A 25,135-nucleotide genomic window follows, 5' to 3' on the forward strand; every position below is an offset into this window, starting at 1 on the left:
TGCCTGGCGCCACTTCCTTGTAGTCGGCAGCAGCTGGCGAGGGAGCGCAGCACAGAGCTGCAGAGGTCAGCCACCTGTTGCCCAAGGCAGGCAGGGATGCTCCAGGGGTGGCAGGCAGGGCCAGGGGATGCTCCGGAGGAGATGCATGGAGGCGGCAGGTGCGGCCAAAGGAGAGACCCAGCCCCGAACATTGGTGGAACTGGGCCCTGAATATGGTGGGGCCCGGGCACCCCAGGCCCATATAACTCACGACCCCTGAGTCTACTAAATCTGTAATGGAGTTTGCGTTTGTGCCCATCTCCCTAGTATTTAGATTCTGGCTAACATGCTATCAATTGAGAGGTATTATACCATAGAAGAAATTATCTGTCTACAAAGTGCTGGGTTCTAAATTTAAATAGATCCATTCAGGAAAAAGAAGCCAAGCGTGTTGTAGACAATCCAGTGTGAAACTCTGCTCACTATGAAATTGCAATTAAACTAAAATCTCTATAAAGCTTAAGAATGGTATAAAGACTATTATAATTGTTACAGTGCTATAACTAACATAATAGTACACATTTCCCTGGAATATTGGGTGCAATTCTAGCTGGCCAGTTGAATGTAAGAGAAATAGAAGGATTCAGAAGAGCAAATAGATTGGGATTGTTTAGTTTAGAGTGAAGAGGTGATAAAGGCTTATAAAATAATGAATGGTATAGACAAGGTAAACAGTAGTGCCCCTCTCACAATTCAAGAACAAAGGGTTATTCAAAGAAATTAAAAGGCAAACCAGTTTAAAATGTAGTACTTCTTTTGTTTTTACATAACGTATAACTAACCTGTGGGATTTATCACTACAACCAAAAGCTCACTGAGATTATGCATAATGAGAGTATTCACAGTTTGATTAGGCAGGATTCAAATTTCAGCATGCATACAAACCTTAAGGGCATCAGCCAACCACTGACTAGGGTCACAAATAAATGTTTCCTCCTATGAGAAGCTCATTCCTTAATTGTCCGCTCAGGAGGTAGGGTAGGGTATGGTGGGTTAGTTGGCTGCTTGTTGTGGGTATTTTTGTTGTTTGGGGTCGGGGGGGGGTTGTGGTTTATATACACACACACGCACACACATACTCCTAAAACATCTAGTAATGGCTGCTGTCAGACAGAATACTGAACTAAATGGAGAGCTAGTCTGATCTGTTATGGCAATTCCTAGGTACCTAAGACTGCTTAACCGTCTCTGAACAGTTACTCTGATTATTATGTAGGATGAAAGTGGACTTTTGTGAATAAAAGCAAAGTGTTTCTATGTAATATCTAGGTGTTCGACTCAAAGAAGGATGTAACATAAACCGGAGTCTGTTCATCTTGGGTCAAGTAATCAAGAAACTCTGTGATGACCCATCTGGGTAAGAATTGGTAGTATCTCTTCTGGAAATGAGTAGTTGTAACTCTCTACACAGTTGACTAGTTAACAAGCCTTGAAATCCATTTGCATTCTTAATGTTGATTTGTCCTTATTTCCTTACATCAGACATGTATAACTTGAAGAGAGCTGCCATTTCATACAAGATGTTGCTAGGTCAATCTGTTACCTTTTGCAACTAATATAATTATATTCACCAGTACAAGAACACTAATCTTGGCTTCATGGTTTGTTTGGTGTTTTCTCTTCCCCTCCACAACAGTTTCATAAATTATAGAGACAGCAAGTTGACACGAATTCTCCAGAACTCCTTGGGAGGAAATGCTAAGACAGTTATCATTTGCACAATTACGCCAGTTTCATTTGATGAAACTCTTAGCACCCTTCAGGTAAAATGATTCTGTTCCTTTATTTTTTCCAAGCATTAATATGTTTTAGCTAACTAGGTCAGAAACACAAGTTTCTCAGCTTCCATACTTTAACAAAATTGATTGCTTGATCTTTCTTGAGGCCTCCTGTGGACTTGAGAGCCATTGAAGTGCACTGCTTGATACTTTGAGCCCTTACCCAGGCACCTTCTGACATATGTTGTGTGGACTTTGCTTCTTTTGACAGGCAGATTTTTCATTTCTCCTTTTTTCCTCCATCTGCATAATCTGTACAGTCTCCACTTTCTCATAAATTCCCCTTTTCAGAGACTTCATTGTTACTGGCATGCAGTTATAATTTTGTGTGTATAATTACACATTATGCACACAAACTATGCTACCGAACATTATCAAGATTGCAAAGCCAAACAGTCAAGAGTTAGGAAATGCCAGATTTAAGGTTGCCTGTAATCTCCTCCCTCACTCATTTGTATAGACCTATCATATGGTGACAGATCCCGTTCCTAGAAAGGTCATGTGACATAAAGCCACAAGCAGACAAGGGATCAGGCCCAATATATGAGATCTAGTCAACAGTTTAAAAAAAAAAAGAAAAAAGCTGACAACTTCAAATTGTTGGTGTCCCTTTTAATATTGCTATTGGAATAATTTCCACTTCTGATTTTTGAGGGGGGGGGTTAAATTTAGTCTTTTTTCCTTTCATGCAATCTGACTTTTTCCGAAATTAAGGCACATTTGAAGGTTGGAACTACAGAGCAGCAGAAAATAACTACATAGTTCTGTAGTGAGATAGGAAAACCAAAACTAAATGTGAACTTCTTGCTGTGCATGTATAGTAACTCCTCACTTAACGTTGTAGTTATCTTCCTGAAAAATGCGACTTTAAGTGAAACAATGTTAAGCGAATCCAATTTCCCCATAAGAATGAATGTAAATGAGGGGGTTAGGTTCCAGGGAATTTTTTTTTTTGCCATGCAGTACAGTACTATAGCTGGGAGGTGCCCCTGCCTTACCCGACACTGGCACAGCCCACTGGCACTGGAGCCAATGAGGCAGGCAAGGAGGCTGAAGGTGCTGTAGGCTAGGAGAAGCATATTGCGCAGCAGCAGCGGCAGCTTCCCCTACTCTGCAAGCACCAGGGGCGGGGGGCTCAACCCTCAGCCTGTCCACTCCACCGCTTCCGCCAAGCCCCTGCCCTTAACCCGCCTCTTCTTCCCCCCTTTCTCCCTTTACTCCACATGCCACGTCCTCGCTCCTCCTCCCTCCCTCTCCTGCCCGCGGCAATCAGCTGGCTTGCAGTGTTCAGGAGGGAGGGGAGAGGAGCAAGGACACAGTGCGCAGGCTCCCCCTCTCTCCCCTGCCACCTGAACGCTGCAAGCCAGCTGATTGCCACGGGCAGGAGGCAGGGGGAGGAAGGGGAAGGCGGGGTTTGTTGGCGGGCAGGAGGCACTGGGGTGGGCATAGGGCAGCTGATGGGAGGGCTGCCAGCTGTGGACAAAGCAGGCAGCCAAATGACATTATAGTGAAGCATTGCACAACTTTAAATGGAGCATGTTCTGTAATTGAGCAGGGACCTAAGATCAAAAGAATGTTAAGCGACAGGACGTTAAGTGGGGAATTACTGTACAAAAGATAATCTAAGATAGCTGAGTTTAACGAGCAACTGCTTCAGGATTCATGATATGTGAAGTTCAAACTTCAGGTCAGGCACTCTGAGCTATGTGCAAAATGTTTTGGCTTTTTTTTTTATATTGGAAAAGTGCTTTGGATTTATTGTATTTCTTATGCTCTCCAAAATCAAATTTGCCTGCATAACCTCTTTGTTTCATCTTTGGGCTGATAACAGAAATGGAAGCTTTCAGCCCTGCTCCTTCCTTCCCACACATCCATCCCCGCCCCAAAAAAGAACAAGTTATGAGCAAGTGAAAATAATAGGGTGTAATGTTGAATTGCAGCCTTAACTAATTTGGCGCTTGCTACTCAAACAGTAAATATTCATTTTGCCTTCTAGTCATCCTGTTATGACTTTTCACTCTGATAGAAAACTATGAAGGTGTATTTACTTATTCTGTAACTTCTGCTTATGGGAAGCTTCACTGTCTTGTATGGTCATTCTTCCAGTTTGCCAATACAGCCAAAAGAATGAGGAATACTCCAAAAGTCAACGAAGTCCTGGATGATGATGCCCTCCTGAAACGATATCGCAAGGAAATAGTGGACTTGAAAAGGCAGCTGGAAGAAGTATGTCAGAACATATTAAGCTAATCATATAGCATTTAATATAGAAATTCTAAAAAATGCCAAATAAAAGGCAACTAAACTTGAAGATAAACTGCACTTTTAAAATACTTTGGACCATATCTCACTTCTCACACAACAAGCTGAAGTGTGTGAGGTTAATGTGGTATAACAACACAGCTCATGGTAGCTATGGGTATGTCATTACTTCCATAGATCCATATGTGAAACTTCTCAGATTCAGTACAATTAACCTAACTAGATCCCATGTGCTCATAGGTGTAGGGATAGATACATGCAGACCCCACTTCTAGGTTCTGTGTTTTTTCTCATTTAGCTACCACACTTCTGGAGGCAATCAAAGGATTTTCTTCCTTTTGCATTTGAAGAATCACTAACCTAGAATTTCGTCACCTACTATTATAAAAACTCCCAAAATTACTGTAACTGAGATTGAAAATTTTCAGACATTCATGCTGCTGCAGCTGCCCCCCACCCCCCTGCCCCCCCCAGCACACTTGGTTCTCCTGACTATACATAACATACGCTGAAAACACAGGAAAATTTCTAAACAATAATATCACTTGTCATACTCAGCAAATGTACTAATTCAACCCCATAATCTCTGGGTGATGAATTTCCTGATATGAGAAGGCAGAATAGACATTCCCTTGACAAATTGAGGCTTCAGCAAACTTTCTTTGGCCGGCTACAGTGTTTGTGCTGTACAGTCAATCAGTCAATTCCCATTTTGTTTTGTACACATAATACAAGACATCAGAACTGTAAGGCCACACTTTCATAGGAAAACTCAGATATAATTGTAGTATCTAAAACTGTTTATAATGACTATATTTCAAGTTGATGGTGTCACTCTTAAGGATTCAGATCTTATCAGAAGTCCTTGTTCCAGTCTTCTACCCTGAAAAGCCAAATAGAATGGAAGTTTACTCTCAGATCCTGAACATGCCTTGAGAGGTTGAGAAAGAGCACAATATTTAGCTCCACCTGGTACTTCCTTTTTAAAATAAAGACTCCACTTCTTTGCATAGCTGTCTTAAAGAAAATCATTAGTTATTTTAAGATCCAAAATGTAAATCAAAGCATTAAAAACTATACATGGAATAATAACAACATGCTATGTCTCAGAGCCTATAAAATGTATGCAGAATTTTTAGGGGAAAACAGAAGCTTATGGTCATGTGGGAAACTTCCTACCTAGATCTACCTAAGTCATCTGTTTTAAGAGACCCAAATTTTAAATCTCTACCCATAGACCTGTAAAAGCGTACAAAAGTCTTGCCTGCTCTCTGCTGAGATGGTCAATTACTTTTTATTCTAAAGTTTGAGGAAACAGTCCTATTTTTCTGCATGGAAATGCCACTTGAAACTGTACACGCTTATTTTTATCGAGCTGGCGTGATCTGGAACATCTCTCTGGATATCTGATGTTTTAATCATGGGTATGTCTTGCGGAAACATCTAGTTTAAAGTCTTGTATTTAGTGTCATACATGTCTAGAATTTGGGGGAATTTGTTTCTTCTTTGAATGCTGTCCCTGTGGATGCTCCACTTTAATTGCAATTAATCGCACTGTTTAATACTAGAATACCATTTATTTAAATATTTTTGGATGTTTTCTACATTTTCAAATATATTGATTTCAGTTACAACACAGAATATAAAGTGTACAATGCTCACATTATATTTGTTTGATTACAGGTATTTGCATTGTAAAAAAACCAAAAGAAATAGTATTTCATCTAATACAACTACTGTACTGCAATCTCTTTATCATGAAAGTTGAACTTACAAATGTAGAATTATGTACAAAAAAACCTGCATTCAAAAATAAAACTACACCTCTACGCCGATATAACGCAGCCTGATATAACATGAATTCTGATATAACGCAGTAAAGCAGCGCTCTTGGGGGGGGGGGGGGAATGCACGCTGCGGTGGATCAAAGCAAGTTCGATATAACGCGGTTTCACCTATAACACAGTAAGATTTTTTTTGGCTCCCGAGGACAGTGTTATATCAGGGTAGAGGTGTATGTAAAATTTTAGAGCCTGCAAGTCCATTCAGTCCTACTTCTTGTTCAGCCAATCTCTCAGACAAACAAATTTGTTTACATTTGCAGGCGATAATGCTGCCTGCTTCTTGTTTACAATGTCACCTGAAAGTGAGAACAGGCATTCTTATGGCACTGTTGTAGCCAGTGTTGCAAGATATTTATGTGCCAGATGCGCTAAAGCATGAAGGGGCATACGAATGTTTAGCATATCTGGTACTTAAATACCTTGCAATGCCAGCTACAAAAGTTCCATGCAAATGCCTGTTCTCACTTTCTGGTGACATTGTAAACAAGAAGCGGGCAGCATTATCTCCTGCAAATGTAAACAAAGTTGTTGTCTGAGTGATTGGCTTAACAAGAAGTAGGACTGAGTGGACTTGTAGGTGCTGAAGTTTTACATAGTTTTGTTTTTGAGTGCAGTTATGGAACAATAATCTACATTTGTAAGTTGTACTTTCATGACAAAAAGATTGCACTACAGTACTTGTATGAGGTGAACTGAAAAATACTATTTGTTTTGTTTATCATTTTTACAGTGCAAATATTTGTAATAAAAAATACACACTGATTTCAATTACAACACAATACAATATATATGAAAATGTAGAAAAACATCCAAAATATTTAATACATTTCAATTGGTATTGATTAAAACTGCGATTAATAGCGATTAATTTTTCTGAGTTAATTGCATGAGTTAACTGCGATTAATTGACAGCCCTCGTTTAAATAGCTAGTTATAGTTAGCATTACTGTTAATTTTATTTTTTTAAAATAATAATTTCTTTAGTTACCCTCCATCTTGGGGACGGTTAACCGTTAAGATGCCTGGCTCCCCAAGCTTCAAGCACTGCAGTTCCTGTCACAAAGCAATGCCCATTTTGGATGTGCGTACGATGTCTGGGTGAGCTGCATATCCCCCCAAAATGCACCCACTGTAGCAATTTGAAATCCAGAGCCCGACATGCCCGGGATCTCAGGCTAAAAATAATTTTGATGGAGAAATCCCTCCAACCTGATTAGGACACGCAGACTGCCTCTCCGGGCACTCCTCCAACAGAAAAAGGAGACGTATCCGCCAAAAAGCAGAGGAAGAGGACTCGGACATCTCTTCAGAGAGCAGCACAAAAACAACAATGGTCTCCTGCCAGGTCACTACCCCCATTGCTGACATATGGTCAGGTGAGCACCTATGGCACTCTGGGTACCTCCAGCACCACCGAGGCCTGAGCGAAGGAGACAGTGAAGTCACAGACAAAGACACACCTCTTCCACAGCACCGAGTTCACCCATAAGGGACTCTGCACAAGTGTCTCCTCAGGCACCATGCCTTCGCCCCCGGCACCGACAGCACAGGCAGCTCCGGTGGAGAAAACCAAGTCGGCACCAACCAAACAGATGCAGCATTGGTTGGCACCAATGCTGGCATGGATGAGAATGGACCCTGTGACATCAGCACCGACACAGTTTCTCTGCACCAGAGAGACCTGATGATATTGTCGGCACCGACCTCCCCAATACTCGGTACCAAGGCTCCCCCAGGGGCAATGGAGGAGATCCCAGCAGCTCTCATGAAACAGCATTTGTCTTGTGACGACGATGAGGTGCAGGAACAAGGCACTTTCTCACCAGACCATTCCTCACCAAAAGAATGCCAACCACCTTGGAGCCATATGGGGCCAAGATACCATTACAACCAGATGGCTCAACCGTGGTGCACACGCTGTGGATGTACCTGCCAATGGCCTTCCCCATGCAATGGGCACACTGTGAACCCTGGGCAGCTTACCAGGGTCCACACACCAGGCCACCCATTGCTCATAGAGGCAAACTATGGTCCAACCCAGCATCTTCCACCCCACAGCCCACGGAGGCTCAGGAAGTTGGGGATGACACGGAAGCGGGCACAGAACAGGAGACTACACCTCCTGCACACAATTCTTCCTCCTCCTCGGGTGAGGCGATTATGCCACCGCTGCCTGCTTCGGCAGGAGATTTCAGACAGTTCCAGAAACGGTTTAAATGGGTTGCCCAAAGCCAGGACATCCCACTGGAGGAAGTGTAGATGAACCAGCACAAGCTGGTACAAATATTACAACCGTCATCTGCCTCCAAGATTGCTCTCCCCGTCAGTGATGCCATCTTGGAATCAGTAGAGACAGTCTGGAAGACACTGGTCTCAATTCTGCCAACATGCAAAAGGTTGGATAAAAAGTATTGTGTCCCCGCAAAAGGTGCAGACTTCCTCATTGCCCATCCACCTCCCAACTTCTTGGTAGTTGATGCCACTAACCAATGCAGCAAGCAAACCCAGTTTAGATTGACACCACAGGCTTGACCTGTTTGGGTGCAAAGTTTATTCTACAGGCACATTACTATTTAGAGTCGCCAACTATTCCACCTTGTTGGCAAAATACGATTATGATAACTATGGGAAGTGTAGCTTGTTCACAGCATAGTTCCCCGAGGAGAAACAGTCACAATTTCAGGCCATTGTAAACGAAGGTCAACTAACCCATAGCCAAAACAGCCCTCCAAGTATCCCTAGACATCGTGGACATGGCAGCCAGAGCCACCACCTTAGTGATCCTGGTTGCAGGCCTCTGGCATCCCTAGAGAATTACAAACAAAAATAGAAGACCTACCTTTTGATCGAAGAAAACCTGTTCTCGAATAAAACTGATGAGGTGCTCTACTCAATGAAGGACTCTCGGGCCACTCTATGCACCCCACCTGCAAAGAGAAGGTGGTACCAACCTTATCAGAGACCCAGAGACTCCGCCAACAATCGACAGCAGCAATGGCCTTACGATAATGGCAATGCTCACAGCATTCAAAACCACAATTTTGAAGATTTGGTCGAGGGTTTGAACGACCTCCCTCCCCAGGCAGCAGCTATGCCCAATCCATTCCCATGTTTTGGTCATCTCCTTTGCCCATTCTGTCACATCTGGGCCTTGATAACATCGGGCCAATGCGTTTTAGAAATAATCCGTTCGGGATATACCATCCGGACCACCTACCCTACCCCCTTCTCCATCCCTCTTCATGGACCCATCTCATGTCACCTGTTACGACAAGAAGTCGATCATCTACAGCAAGGTGTCCTGGAACGAGTGCCTTCACAATACAAAGGAAAGGGATTTTACTCCCATTATTTCTTGTCCCAGAAGAATGGGGGAGGGAGACCTATCTTGGACCTCAGAAAGCTCAACAAGTTCATACACTCCCAAAAGTTCAAAATGGTCACATTCAGCATGATACTTCTAGTGCTGCAGCAGGGGGACTAGTTTTCAGCCCTCAACCTCAGTGATGCTTATTTCCATATCACCTTTCATCCCGCTCACAAAAAATCCCAGCGATTCACAGTAGGACATGAACACTACCAGTAGAGTACTACCATTCAGCTTATCTACTGCTCTAAGAGTTTTCTCCGAAGCCCTACTGGTAGTTGCAGCATATTTACACAAACAGGGAATAGTGATCTTCCCTTACCTGGATGATTGCCTTCTCAAAGGACCAACTCAACATGAAACAATGGACACAGTCAAAACCACTATCTCACTATTCAGGGATCTAGGGCTCTAGATAAAATGAATGAAAATCCACTCTAACCCCAGTCCAACAACTAGACTTCATTGGGGCACACCTCGATGCCATAGAAGCCAAGGCATCCCTGCCCCTGACCAGATTCACCACTCTGACAAACATTATCTCAGAGGTATGAGTCAGCCCTCAAATACCTGCTCATGCTGTTCTGCAACTGCTGGGACACATGGCAGCCACAACATTCGTGGTGTGACACGCAAGCCTACATATGTGCTACCTACAGGGCTGGTTTAAAAACAATATACATACCCAGCAAGCACAGCCTACACAAACAACTTGCAGTACCACTCAGTGTCCTTGACTCTCTACACAGGTGGACAAGACCAGAAAATGTTTGTATGGGCATCCTGTTCCAACAGGAGCCTCCATCAATTGTGATCACCATAAATGCCTCGCTGTTAGGATGGGGCGCCCATATGCATCAACACACGGTTCAAGGCAAATGGTCTCCTGTGGAGACTCAGTTACACATCAGTCTACTAGAGCTACGTGCAGTCCGCAATGCCTGCAGACATTTCCTACCTCATATAAAGAACAAATCCTTTCACATTATGACAGACAATGTTGCATGCATGTTTTATGTCAACCGCCAAGGAGGCACTTGCTGACACTCGCTATGCACCGAAGTTATGGAACTGATGCATACAACACAACATAAACATTTCGGCCTCCTACCTTCCTGGCTGTCCGAATGCAACAGCGGACGTGCTCAGCATGTACTTCTGCCGAGACTATGAATGGGGGAGTTTTGAGATCCATTTTCTGCTGGTGGGGCACTCTGTTCATCGACTTGTTCACATCCCCAACGAACCGCAAATGCGCAGTGTCCTGCTCGAGAGCAGGACTGGGACCTTGATCACTGGGGGACACTTTTCTCATCAAATGGGATGCACAACTAATGTATGTGTTCCCACCAATTCCACTGATATCACGTGTGATACACAAGATACAAACAGACAGGGCCACGGTTATCCTCATGGTCCCGACGTGGCCCAGACAAGATTGGTACCGTTACCTGATGCACATGGCGATATGTGCCCCTTGAGCTCTCCCTTGTTGTCTGGAACTGCTGTTTCAGCACAACATTCGCACTTTTCACCCAAATCCAGAGAGAGTCCACCTACAAGCGTGGCTCCTACATGGTTTCATCATGATGACTAGCCTGCTCAGAACAAGTTAAACACTATTACCAAGCGCTCGAAAGGAGACACAATATCCACTCAGAGATTGTCTAATTGGATCTCCACGTGCCTTCAGAATTGCTATCATATTCGGAACACAGGCCCTCCAGTGCACATCAGAGGGCATTCTACTATCCATTTCAACCTCAATAGTGTTCCTACATAATGTTCCAATACTAGAGATTTGTAAGGTGGTCGCTTGGGCCTCCATCCACACATTTACTGAGCACTCTGCAATCACTCATGACTCCAGGGCTGATGCCATAGTGAGCCTAACCATGTTCACCTCAAGGACTCAGATGAACCAGAAGGTCCCTCCTGCCTTCTGAGGGGCACTGCTCTAGAGTCACCTAAAGTGGAGCACCCACAGGGACATCACTTGAAGAGAAGGTTACTCACCTTGTGCAGTAACCGAGGTTCTTCAAGATGAGTGTCCCTATGGGTGCTCTACTACCCACCCTCCTCCCTTCTACTTTGGAGTTCGCAGTTGGGACTCTGCAGTACGGAAGGAACTGGAGGGCTCAGGTCATGCGTACGCTAGGTGCAGCACCAACAGCACCACGAGACGCCTACTGCGCACGTGTGACCCGCATGGGCACTGCTATCGTAAATCTCTGATCAGTGCTGGAACTCACTGATACCTAAAGTGGAGCATTGACAGGGACACACATCTCAAAGAACCTCAGTTACTGCACAAGGTGAGTAACCTTCTCTTCTTTGCTAGGAAACACTGGGTTTCCCTGTTCAACTCTCATAAATATTAGATTTTTAAAAGTAAACTACAGGCTAGATTATTCCATCAAAAAAACTGACAAAGTATATGGAAAGATGCTCCAAGTTAGTTTAAAAAAAAAAAAAGCTTATATGCTAATGTTATGTATCTGTATAAAAGTAGTTGTTACTTGAAGGAAACAACAAACCTGACACTTTTTTTTTTTTTTTAAATGATAGGTTTCTTCAAAGACTCATCTCCATGCGATGGAGAAAGACCAACTAGCCCAGCTGTTAGAAGAAAAAAACTCTCTTCAGAAAATACAAGAAAATAGGATAGTCAATCTAACTGAAATGCTTGTCACCTCCTCCTCATTTACATCCCAGAAAAATCTTAAAGTAAGACTGAGTAATTATTCAGGGTCACACAGGACACCTGGAAAAAACTTGACCTATAACTGGCGAAGGTGTTTTGTGTGTTTTTTTTCCCTTAGATCTGTGAAATATAATGAAAAGTGGTCCTTTCTGTAAAGCTTATGAAATGACTCATCTTTAGACTTTTGGTTGACGCTTCATTACGTTGTCAGGCTATTTAGCTGGCCTTGCAGTATACTAGCTATAAGAAGATGCACAAGATGGCCTAGTGAGTAAAGCATAGGACTGGGATTCAGAAGAGTTGAGTTCTAGCCTTGGCTTGTCAGCCTCTGTCATAAGAATTTATCCGAATCTAGGTGAATTACACAATCTCTTCCTAAGTTACCCAGTCTGAAATGAGGATAATTTTTTAAGTAACAGGATTGTTGTGAGGTTCAATCCATTGTCTGTAAAGTTCTTGATATCTGGTACAAAACTTAAATCAGAAGTAGTTTTGTGGAAAACAAACTCTTCAGCTGAACCTCAATTTTGGAAAAACTGCAATACAAACAAAATCACCCCCTATATTTATCTGCTTATACTGTTAGGGGAACAACGAAGGGTAAAATGAAGGAAAGTTACCTTTATTATTAATGCTTCACTTGACTGTTATTGTTCTAACATGACTTCATTTGTGTATTCTCCCCTTTTTCAGGCCAAAAGAAAAAGAAGAGTTACTTGGGCCCCTGGGAAAATAAATCAAGGGGACGTCAGCTATTTTGCAAATTTTGAAAAGCTAAAGCCAACTGATGCCAAAAAAATGAAAACATTGGCAGAGAAGATTCCAGAGATGGAGGATTGTGAGTACATGTTTTAGGAGACATGAGGAAACTTGATTTAGAAGGTGCTCACTAGTTATCCAGATGAAGATGTTGAGATGGGGAGAGAGCTCTCCAATATACATGGAGCTTGGAGTAAAAGAATTTACTCTTATCATAGCAGCTGTACTGGATGATACAGTGCAAATGAGTTAAAATAGAGATACTGCACATGAATAATAACGAACTAGAAGACTTGCTTCTAGGTTTCCTGACAAAGGGGTAAAGACAGCACTCCAGTGGGGCAAATAAAAGGTAAAAGTAACCAGTGATGTTCACATACTTGGCTCAAGGAAATTCCTTAGCCCTGTCTCAGACTTTCAGTTGCTGGGTCTAGACTTTCAGCCTAGACCCATGTTGTCTCCCCAAGAAAATGCACCCTAAAATGGTCCATTTTAAGATTAGCTATATATTTCGGGTACTGACAAATCATTCTTTACAACAAAGGGTCCCTGTCAAAATTGCGGAGTTCTTTTTTTCAAAAAATCCAAACCTCTCAGCGGGAATAGGTGAATCCATTGTCAAAATAATCAGAACCGCAGTGGTCAAAAACCCACAAGCCTAGTTAGAAGGCCAGAGGTTCACCTCTTTCTTCCAGAAGGCCTGAGCTGGGGATAAGGGGGGATATAGGAATACTTGGACAAAGTTGTTGTTCACTAGAACTTGTTCCCTCCTGCTTCCCCACTCCCCCCAAAACCCCTTCTAGGATGAGCACACTATTTTAAAATTATTCTATTTTTAATTAATTAATTATTATTATTAATTAATTCTTTTCTCCCTTGGGTTTCCTCTAAAGGCAATATTTTTCCGTACCTGTAATTCTTATCGCTTCGTAACAGAGAATCCATTGGATTTTCCTCTCTTTATGTTAATATTTGTTAGCTTACAGGATGTTGGGTATTGAAGACTGAAATGTGTGGCATAGTTCCAGGCCATTTATAGAAGGACCACACAGGAGCAAAAATTTCTATCCAGTTAGCAGTATTTACAGATATGGCTACACAGTATTGATTATGAACTGATGGAATCCTTTTTGTGAGAAAACAAATTTTACTAGCATGGACAAGTTGCTGTGTTTTGTTTTGTTTTTTAAATGCACATATCTTTCTTTTTTTAGCTATGTTCTCAGAGTATTCTGAATATGATTATCTGCCTACCCCTGATGTAGTCTCAGAAAGCGAATGGAATTCTGGAGCTAATATGAACTGGGTAACTTTCAAGATTGATAATTTAATACAAGATCATACGCAACTGAGGGAATTTGTTTTTATAATTTTTTCAGTCTGCAATCTGATCTGGCCAGGCTGACCTCTTTTACAAGATCAATTATGCTTCCTATGTCTCTAAACTTTATACTAACCAATGTTGTCATCTTAGCAGCCTTCATAATGTTGTTGTTAAACCAATTAAGATGTATTTATTTTTATTTTATTTCAACTCTGGCTACTCATACAGTACTAATGTTTTTTTAAACTAAGTCACTCGATCTTGTTAAATGGCTAACAAAGCATTTCTTTTTCTAGAGTCAAAAAGACTTTGCAGATTCTGTCCAGCTCTGTGAAACACTAGCGCTAGAAAAGGTAGGTCAGCTCAGTGTCCTAATAGAAATCAGCTTAAAATGCAAGTAAACCCTCTCATAACACATCACTCCTCTTTTTTTAGGATATTGCTAGAAATGAGGTGAATGTCCTGCAAGCTAACTTTGACAACCTAGTATTAGAAAATGAACAGCTGAAGTTGGAGATAAGTGAATTGAAGGAGAAACTAAAGGAAAAGATAGAAATAGATGAATTTGAGGAACTGGAAAAACAAACCCAAAAAGACCATGAGGTAAGATGTTAAAATCAAAGTTACAGCCTGGTAAGACTTCTCTGAAAAATGAGGTGAAGTGTGTAATATAAGACCTTATTCCAAATGACAGGCATGTTTTTAGAAAGTCATATTGATTACCAAGAATCATGAACACAAAATTACAAAGTACGTCCAGACTAGTTGAGGGATTATGGAATTTCGACGCTAGGTCATGGAGAAAAATTTGCTCCAGTTTTCTGACATCAATATGCAGGCAAGTTCAAGGTTGCACTCCTTAACTGAATTTCAGCTAAATAAGCTGTTTGTAACTTGGATAATGTCCACAGTAAAAATTGAATTTACTAATCTGCACTTCACATTATTTTGGATTTTGTCAAGAGTGCTGTTGTCATTAAAGTTAGTAAATAGTGCTTTCTAAACGATAATTTAATAAAGTTAAATATTTAACTCAAACATCTTGAACAGAAGATCTTGCTTTAGTGCATTTCTAAATGCACTACTTGTATAGGTCTGACTTATAACTGTTCATGTCTTGTTTTGTGAATTAAATATCACTGTGAGACTCAGCAGTGTAATATCTGTAGGACATTGAAATGATTGCTTTTTCTGCATGATACTATGTCAGCAAAGAAACCTAAGACAAATACTTCTATGTACTGGGAAATTATGTAGTATAGAACAGTGCTTCTCAAAGTCGGGCCACCGCTTGTTCAGGGAAAGCTGCTGGCGGTCCGGGCCGGTTTGCTTACCTGCTGTGTCCTCAGGTTCGGCTGATCACGGCTCCCACTGGCCGTGGTTCACCGCTCCAGGCCAATGGGGGCTGCGGGAAGGGCGGCCAAGCACGTTCCTCGGCCTGCGCCGGTTCCTGCAGCCCCCTTTGGCCTGGAGCAGCGAACCGTGGCTAGAGGGAGCTGTGATCGGCCGAACCTGCGGATGCAGCAGGTAAACAAACCGGCCAGGACCGCCAGGGGCTTTCCCTGAATAAGTGGCGGACTGGCTTTGAGAAGCACTGGTATAGAAGATGCTGGCTTCTAATTCACGACAAGTATGAAAATATAAAATCACTTATGCTAAAGGTCAGAAGTAAATCTTGCTTGATTCTTGCCAGCTGCCTACAGTTGACTGCTAATAAAAGCATCTTTTGACAGTTGTAAAACATGCTCTGAGGATTTTATTTCTTGATTTATTGAGGTGAACAATTTGTGGTTGGAAGGAGGGAGTGAAGATTGAGCTGCTCATTGACAATAAACTGAAGTTGCTATAAAAACTGCATTTGCTTTAAAAGTTGCTGAATTAGCTTTTACTAAAAGTGTGAACCAATGCTGTAATGATGGGTTTTTTTGAGGAGACAGTCTCCATATCTAAACCTTTCCCTGCAGTCTTGGAAACCCAAACTCAATAGCAACTGAGCTTATCAAAAATTACTTAATCTTAAGGATTGAATTTCACTTTTTAAGTTTTTTCTGCATGAATCACTTATTTTGCATCACACTGCATCCTGTGTTTGGGCTATGGCAGGTGAGGTATGCTGAAATCCTTGTTAAACTATTGGGAAGCTGAAGTAAAGGGCTGTGACTTTATGCAACTTTTCTTTCTGCTTTAAAGTGGACGTAATGACTTGTTTCTTAACTATAGTAAACAACAACATATTGTCTTGCCAAACCCTGGGGAAAATTTAAGGTAGATCTTGCTTATTTTCATGGTGATGGCAACTAAAATTGATGGATGGGTGCTTTCTAATATCCTCTGCAATTCTGCTTCAATTGCTCCACAGATACAACTAACACATGAAATTACCAACTTACAGAATATAGTTAAAAATGCTGAAGTGTACAATGAAGATCTGGAGGTGAGCTTGGCTGATGGTCTTGCATGTAACACAACTGGATGACTGTATAGAATGAAATACATATAATTTTGTATATATCAGATCTTAACCTTCTAACTTTTTTAGTCGATAAAATAATTGGGCTCTGATCAGTTTTACTTATGTGTAAGTGTTTATAATTGTTTTGTGTTAGTGAAGTTACCTGTAAAACCAAATTGTATACTTAATTGTTCACCTGCTTATGCTGCTTTTCTCCAATTCTTTTTTTCAGACTGAATTAAAATCAAAATTGGAACAGCTTAAAGAAAAAGAAAATCAAGTAAAGGATTTGCAGAAATATGTGGAAGAACTACAGAAGGCAGGCATGGGGAAGAAAGATGTGTCTTTTTCAATGGTAAACTTGAGTTCTCCTCTGATTTTTTTAGAGCTAATTTGGTTATAATAGGAGAGTCTGAACTCCTTCCAGAGGGGGAAAAAGACAAAAGCGTAGAAATCTACTATACAAGAGATGATTATTATGCTGACTACTTATTACTCATCAACACATCTGAATTTTTGGAGGCCAAATACAGTAACTCCTCACTTTATGTTGTAGTTATGTTCCTGAAAAATGCGACTTTAAGCAGAACGATGTTAAGCGAATCCAATTTCCCCATAAGAATTAATGTAGATGGGGGGTTAGGTTCCAGGGAAATTTTTTTAAACACACACACACACACACACACTTACTTTAAACAAACAGTTAAATACTGGTACACAGTGATGATGATGGAGATTTGCGTTTTTCCCCTTTAAGTACACTGCCTTGTTAATCAGCTTGCTGAGACCACAGCTGCTGCAAGCTCCCTCCGTCCTGAGCCCTGGTGTTATCTCCCCCCTCCCCCCCCGCTCTATGGAAGATGAGGTAAGTGGGGTGCAGGAGCAGGGGGAAGGGGACACCCTGACATTAGCCCCCCTTTTCCTTCCCTCCCCCCCGTACAACAAGCAGGAGTCTCGGGGAGCAGCTCCAAGGCAGAGGGCAGGAGCAGCACATGGCAGTTGGGAGAGGGACAGCTGCAATTGCTAGACTGCTGGGCAGCTGCTGCACAGGGAACTTAGGGGAGCGGGGAGCTGATGGGGGCTGCCGTTCCACCCTGGTTCCAAGCCCCCACCAGCTAGCTGCAAAGGGCTGCTTTTCCTGCAAGCAGTAGACAAAGTAGGCGGCTGCCAAACGACGTTAGAAGGGAGCATTACACAACTTTAAACGAGCATGTTCCCTAATTGATTAGCAACATAACAACGAAACAGCGTTAACCAGGATGACTTTAAATGAGGAGTTACTGTACAATTCATACTGCATATATCAGTAAATGTATCTAAGGAAGATTACTAGATAAACTACTATGTGTTCTATTTGTCGAAGGAAAAATTTCCCGCTACTATGGCACTTAAACACAACAAGCTCTCTAGGACTCTTAAAACCAGTATGATACTTATTTGTCTACGTGGGGATCCTAACAAGATCATAGTTGCTTTATCATAGTTTCTGGTTATTTGTGTTTAATATCTGTCTCATTCTTACAGGGAGACTCTGATAAACTACTTGATGAAATTCAACAAATGAGTAAGTCTCTCATTGATACTGAAACTGTAGCCCTGGATGCCAAGAAAGAATCTGCATTTCTCAGGAGTGAAAATCTAGAGCTAAAAGAGAAAATGGCAAGTAACTTATTATTTCAGCATAGGTGATATGCTTCTGGTTGTATAAGAAACTGTTATAGAGGCTCTCCTTGTTTCAGAGAGACTAGTCAAGGAACAAATCTGGAAAGACAAGACTCGGGAAGTTACTAATTAATCTCCCTTGTACTTGTTGTTTTTTATAATCATGGGGCTCTTTCATCTGGAACATTAAAAGCTTTCACAGTTAGATGATAACTTTGTTTTGTTTCATAGTCTAAGAACCCTTGGGTGGTGATAATTCCTGTGTTGGGATCAATGACAAAGATATCACTATCTGAGGACTGAACTGCATATGCAATCATGGCATTAGGTCCAGAATCAGCGTCAGTTGCATTTAGACGGATAACAGTTGTCCCACCTGAGGCATTTTCTAATACATTAGGGAAGTAGTCTTCTGGGCTGAATATTGGAGAATTATCATTCACATCAATAACATTAACCGTGACACTGCAGTAGTAGGATAATAGGACTTCAGGAAGAGTTGACTAAGGAGGGTAGAGGCCTGGCACACTGCGGCTGGATGGGTGTTCCATGCTTTGGAGCAGCATGAAAGAAAGCAAAAAAACAGGAATGGGAGATGGAAGCAAGGGGGGCATTGAGGCTGGTGTTGTTGGTGGAGCAAAGGGGGGGGAATATAAGAAGGTGAAGGCAGAGGTGTGAGATTTGTAAGTGAGGATCAGGACAAGATACTATAAGGGGCAGGATAAACAAATGGAGTGACTTTATAGGGGAGTGAGGTGGTCTGGGCCTGAAAGATCAATTTGTTCAGAATGCTACAGATTAATTTGAGGGGACTGACACAGGTATCAAGCTGGAGAGGAGGCTACAGGGGGAGAGGGATAGCTCGGTGGTTTGAGCATTGGCCTGCTAAACCCAGGGTTGTGAGTTCAGTCCTTGACGGGGGCACTTAGGGATCTGGGGCAAAAATCAGTACTTGTCCTGCTAGTGAAGGCAGGGGGCTGGACTCGATGATCTTTCAGGGTCCCTTCCAGTTCTATGAGATATATATTACAGTAATCCAGATGGAAGGCAAGCATAAGTAGCTAGTACATAAAGAAAGACCTGATATTTGTTAAGAGTTGATGAAGAAGCAAGAAGACTTTAATGACCAGCTAGATATGTGGGGAGAAGTTAAAGATAATACTGGGACAATTCTGAAAGAACAGCAATGGCGAAAGGAGCTTTTGCTTACTATTAAATGCCTAGTTTAATTTGTCATAGTACTTCTGGGACTAGAATAATCTTTCTCTTTTCATACAGAATGAGCTCTTAAATGGTTACAAGCAAATGGAAAAGGATGTTCAATTGTATCAAAGTCAATTAGAAGCAGGAAAAGTGAGCTACAAAAAAATGCAAGTTGACTTACAAAGAGAGCTACAATCTGCCTTTCAGGAAAACACAAAGCTAACCTTGCTCTTGGAGGGTAAAGTTCCAAAAGGTACTGTTACAAAAAGGCTATTCTGAATGACTTAGTAGATCTCCCCACTTCATAGTGTTTTGACATAGTAACCTATACAAGTGTACATTAATAGTTCGGGTTTTTTTGAGAGGGAAGGGGAAGGTATAGACTAGGGGTAGGCAACCTATGGCACGTGCGCCAAAGGCGGCACGTGAGCTGATTTTCAGTGGCACTCACACTGCCTGGGTCCTGGCCTGGTCTGGGGGGCTCTGCATTTTAATTTAATTTTAAATGAAGCTTCTTAAACATTTTTAAAACCTTATTTACTTTACATACAAGAATAGTTTAGTTATATATTATAGACTTAGAGAAAGAGCCCTTCTAAAAACGTTAAAATGTATTACTGGCATGTGAAACCTTAAATTAGAGTGAATAAATGAAGACTCGGCACACCACTTCTGAAAGGTTGCCGACCCCTGGCATAGAGCAATAGCTATGGAGCTTTACTTCATTTAAGCATGTAGAAGAGTCATTGTTCTCCAGCTTGGGATCACTGTTTTTTCTGATACGCATCAACTGCTTAAAACATTCCTATGTTCAGCTTTTCCCACACACTTCATGTGACGGGATTTTTGTGTTACATACTGCAATAAACAGTGAAGTTAAAGGTTTTTTTTATATTTGGAAGAAGTTGTCTTACAATAATCCGGGATTGATCTAAACGACTAGTGATAAAATAACTAATTGGCAGCCTGACCTCCTCCTTCATTGTCAACAAGTCTCATTTTAATCAGTCCAAAAAGTAAATCTGTTTACAACCTGGTAATGTTCTCTCAACCTATTGAGAGAACATCTTCTGCCTATTAAACAAATCGGAGTGGATCGCTTCTTCCCCCTTCTTTGGAACTTTTTATTAATGTAAATCTTTCAAACTCTAGATTTGTGGTCTCTCGTGGAACTGGAAAGAAAGATAGCCGATTTAAAAAATGAATTGGATAAGGTGTTAGAAGAAAACACAGTTTTACGGAAGGAAGTAGATACATCATCAGAATTCAAATCTCTACCTGATAAAGTTGAGATGCTACAGAAACAGGTAAAAATTCAAAACCTCTTGCTCAAGTAATATGCTGAGATTATGAAGGCCTTACGCTAACTGATAGTATCTGTCTGTATGTAATCTCCCAGACAGAAAAATAGGGTTGGGGGAATGGGGGCATGCACATAGTCCATGACGTGAAGGGAGACTGGGGGACCCAGCTATGCGGAAAACATGGGACATACAGACCCCCCCTGTGAGAGGGGAGCTTTGGGGAAGTAGGGGACATATAGAGCCCATGGTGAGCAGTGGGGGAATGGGAAGAAGTGGAAATAAGTGTGCACAGACCTGCTGGCATCAAGGAGGACCCTGGGTTTGGGAAGAACAGAGAATGGTGGGGGGGTAACAAAACCCCTGGAAGGAGGAGATTGTGGGGAGTTGCAGAGAGTTCCTGAAATGGAGGGGGATAGAAGGCAGCACACCGGCTTCTGGGTGGAATTGAGGGATGCAAGGAGGCTCTGTGCAACAAGCTCATCCTGTTGAAGCTATGAAGTGTGTGACACTATACAGACACATGCACCCCTTCCCATGTATTTTTCTCTTAAGAACTTAAAGTAACAGGTCATCTATGCATGCATGCTGCTGCTTAAGTGATCTGCATATATTTTTAAAAAATTAAGGATGTTCTGACTGCCTTAGTATATGCATTGGTGACGAATATATGAAACTTTCTAGGGAGGCTCTTAAGCTTAAGACAAGCCTTTCTTTTTTCAGATGTTTTCTTACTATTTTATACTGATTTTTAGAGGGTTGGTATATTGGTGGAAGGTTACTGGATATCCATTCATACTGTCAAAAATATCCCAAACCTTGATTAGAACAAAGGTAAATCAACCAAATTGATAACTTTGGGGGGGGGGGTGTTAAATTTATTTAACATTTATATTTCAAAACTTAAATGTGAAGTCATCCATTTTTTCAAAGTTCTAAAACACATTTTAGTGACTTGTCAGTAATCCATAAAACCATTGGACTGCCCAATCTGACTTAGAGGTGGTCACTCCAGGTCAGGGTTGAGGTGGGATTTGGAGCTTTGGCTTAGTACCCTAAACTTAGACATGCCATTCATGACCCTGAACAGGATTCCACCGTCTTAGATAGAAATGAAATATTTAATTTTTTAAGTTAAAGCAAAGTCTCTGGGCAGGTTTCAATTGCTTAACCTTCCCTTAAATATAGCTCAAGGAATTTATCTTTACATGGCTTTTCTAAGGACTTCTTTATTTTCAAACACTTACTAAAATTACGTGTCAAAATATGCACTTTAAAATATCCAAGGCACATTTCCTCCGTAGAATCCTGATCACAAACACCCACCCCATTAAGTCTTCAAACTTTAATATCACAGTGATTCCCAAAAAGTCCGTCAAATTAGAGAATAACAATAGGCTATTGTACCTATAAAATCTCTTTAACAGAATATTTATAGAGGACTCCCTAATTAGGAGTATCTGCCTAAATTTCTGAGACAGACATGTCTTAAAGATATTTAAAATATATATCTGGGGGCGCCCACGGAATTTATAAGTGGTTAGAGAAGGGAGTTGAAAGAAGCAGGTTTTAGACCCCATTCTTGTATGCATTCTCTTTCTTTCTTTTAGTTTTGGCTGTTGCCTGGGCAAAACGTAGTTTCATAACCATTTACTGATTTGATCCAGCTTTCATCAGCCTTTTTTCATTTCTTGCCTTTGCATATGGGGATGTAGCTACTGTAGCACATGCACTAATATTCCAGTTCCCTTGGCAGATATTTGAGAAATCAGAGGAGCTGTGTTTATTAACATCAGAAAGAGAGAAACTGCTCTCTGAAGTGGCTGATAAGGAGGCTAGACTTCAAGGCATGACTGAAGAAATCAGAATATCAAAAGAAGACCTAGCCAGTACCCAACTGAAGTATGTAAGGGCTGATCAGGAGTACCTAGAGCTCAAAGGCCACCATGAAGAACTTGAGCAAAAATGGTTGGCTGCATCTGAAGAAAGTGAGCAAATGAAACACCAAGTAGAACATCTATCTGACGAAGCCCAAAAGCTTAAAACAATTGTGGACAATGTGAGACTAGAGGTTAGTGCCTTCCATCTTTGTATGGAATAGTCACAGAACAACTCACTCATAGTAAAGTCCTCCTTGAGAAACTCTTAAACTGAAGCTGCACAAATATACCTGTAATAGCTTCCATAATCAGTGATGGAAGATTCTATAATAATTGGGTATTTCACAGAGGCCTTTACAGCATCTTACCTGCTGGTACTGGCTATTTTTGAAGGCTAAAATTGGAGAAAACAGATGTATTAATCTGGAAAGTATTTTCTTAGTAGCTGAAGGCCTACCATACAGTATATTGTGATCAATAGACAGGTGTTTTGGTTTGAAATATATGGAGTTTTTTCTTTTGTTTACCTAAGAACAACTTAGATTTTTCTCCTAAACACTCTATACAGTTTGGGCTTGTTTTGTAAATGGCTCACCAGGCTTGTATACCTTTTCTCCCTTCCCCAAACACGTTCTGCAGATATCTGGGGAATAGGGTAAAACTTTTAGCCTTTCCTCTCCCTCACATTTGGATTTGTGCACAGCATGAGAGGCAGAAAATGAACTTGGTAAAGCTTTACTGCCACAGCCTATTAACTTTACTAAACTCTTTTCCTCTTTATACAAACAATTTTGCAAGGGTTTGATCCACGCAGGATTAGCCATTGGAGCCACCTGAGTGATAAACCCATCGAAATAAGGTCATGAAAAGATAAGTGTGCAATAGTGCAGCTTACCAATGCCAGTGCATGGGTGCTCACATGAATGTGTAGTAGTACCGTGATTTTAGCACTATAGGCAGTATTTCATGATGAATGGATTTTTTTAACTGCATATTAAACACTCTGTAAGCCCTCACTACAAAGCAGTCTGTTAGTCAATATCCCATTTAAGTTAATGGGAAGAACTGTGCCGTAGGACTATATCACATCGCACAGATTGTTGAGTGGCAGAGACAAAACATCTGCTTCCTCTTTCATATATCATACTCTTCTTCCCATCCCATCCCATCCCACAGTCCTTCCTTTAAAATATTTTCTTCTTTAATCTGGTTGTGTGGACAGGCCATCTTGCAATATGCTGAGCAGTTATCCCCCATCCTCCCAGCCTCCGCCCTGACTTCCACTAAAGTTGATAAGAGTGGAGCCAGCGTAGCTCCTCACAGAATCGGGCCTCTAGCTGCTACACAATTGATTTTTGTTCAGTTAAAAAAAAAATAGAAACTAAGGTCTCAAACTTGAAAATTAGTACATGCTTTAGTGCCCTTTATGGCTAAAATCCATAATCATATTATACTGCTAAAAGTATGCAATGATAGAAAGAGGGGGAATTTGGCCAAAAGAATGGTCACTGGCATAAAGATATGTATAGATGCAATTTCTACATAGCCCTGAAAAGCTCACCAGACTAATGTGTCCATACGCCATGCTCTAAATCTTGGACTTCTGGCACTGAAACTGATGCATGATGCACTATTTTTATTTAGATTGGGCAAGAATCCGGGAACTAGGATGGACGGGATACAATTGTCAGTTAATGAAAGCTATGCTTTCTATTAAAAGGCAAATACATACAGGGTTGGGGAAGAATGTTTGAACATAGTATTTGACTCTCCTTTATAACCTAATTTAATATGCTTGGACTTTCTTACAATCTAAAGCTCTCCAGCAAGATCCAAGAATTGCAAGAAAAGACTGCTGAGCAAGAACAACTTCTTGGTGTGAAAGAAGAGCTCAGTCAAGCTCAGCAGAGGTTGAGTGAAATGAAGCAACTAAAAGAGAAATCAAAAACTAATGAATCTAGAATGGAGGCCGAGAGGATGGAGAAACTGGCAATTGCTGAGAAACTCCATGAAAGTCAAGAAGAGATCAAAATTCTAATCCAGGAAAGAGATGACCTAAAGCAAAAACAAGAAACCCTTCAAAATGAGACAGACCAACTCAAGGAGGATATACAGGAGACAATTGCAACGGTAAGAAACTCATGTTAATCAAAGTGAATAATTGTGCAGCAGTGGGGAATGCTATAGAAATGCCTAGAAATAGTATTGAAAGATAAGGAATGGTGGAGGATAAGATGGAAAAGGAACCTGTAATAAAACCCCTTCCAACAGAATAGTTACTGATGTGACATGAGTTCATTTTGACATGTATAATTCTCCTATTGTACTAAAGAACATCCTGGCACAGGAAGAACTGAGAAATGCGCAAAGCTCTATCAAGCAGTATCAGAAGACTGTTGAGGAGTTGGAGAAAGATATTTCAGAGAAAAGATCTGAGATTCTAAATGTTCAAGATACTGTAGGAGAAACTGTTGGTGAGCTAGAGCTCAAGGTAAGATGTCAAATCAAATTTGAAAATAACACTGTCAATTCACATCTTGGTTTAAAATTTTAGATTTGT

At 41.2% G+C, this 25,135-nt stretch overlaps 1 protein-coding gene across 1 annotated transcript in view; it reads left to right on the top strand.

Moving 5' to 3' along the window:
* Positions 1-25,135, top strand: part of CENPE (centromere protein E) — a 77,789-nt gene that overhangs the window by 13,241 nt on the left and 39,413 nt on the right. The window contains exons 10-25 of the mRNA XM_045018536.1: positions 1,309-1,396; positions 1,676-1,802; positions 3,924-4,043; positions 11,859-12,017; positions 12,688-12,832; positions 13,968-14,059; positions 14,374-14,430; positions 14,513-14,680; positions 16,437-16,511; positions 16,762-16,884; positions 18,054-18,188; positions 19,470-19,647; positions 20,547-20,701; positions 22,452-22,766; positions 24,394-24,705; positions 24,908-25,066. Of these exons, the coding sequence (XP_044874471.1) occupies positions 1,309-1,396; positions 1,676-1,802; positions 3,924-4,043; positions 11,859-12,017; positions 12,688-12,832; positions 13,968-14,059; positions 14,374-14,430; positions 14,513-14,680; positions 16,437-16,511; positions 16,762-16,884; positions 18,054-18,188; positions 19,470-19,647; positions 20,547-20,701; positions 22,452-22,766; positions 24,394-24,705; positions 24,908-25,066 (2,408 nt within the window). The remainder of the gene's footprint in view (positions 1-1,308; positions 1,397-1,675; positions 1,803-3,923; positions 4,044-11,858; positions 12,018-12,687; positions 12,833-13,967; positions 14,060-14,373; positions 14,431-14,512; positions 14,681-16,436; positions 16,512-16,761; positions 16,885-18,053; positions 18,189-19,469; positions 19,648-20,546; positions 20,702-22,451; positions 22,767-24,393; positions 24,706-24,907; positions 25,067-25,135) is intronic.

The sequence above is a fragment of the Mauremys mutica genome, chromosome 5, assembly GCF_020497125.1.
Source record: "Mauremys mutica isolate MM-2020 ecotype Southern chromosome 5, ASM2049712v1, whole genome shotgun sequence".
NCBI classification, from domain to species: Eukaryota; Metazoa; Chordata; order Testudines; family Geoemydidae; genus Mauremys; species Mauremys mutica.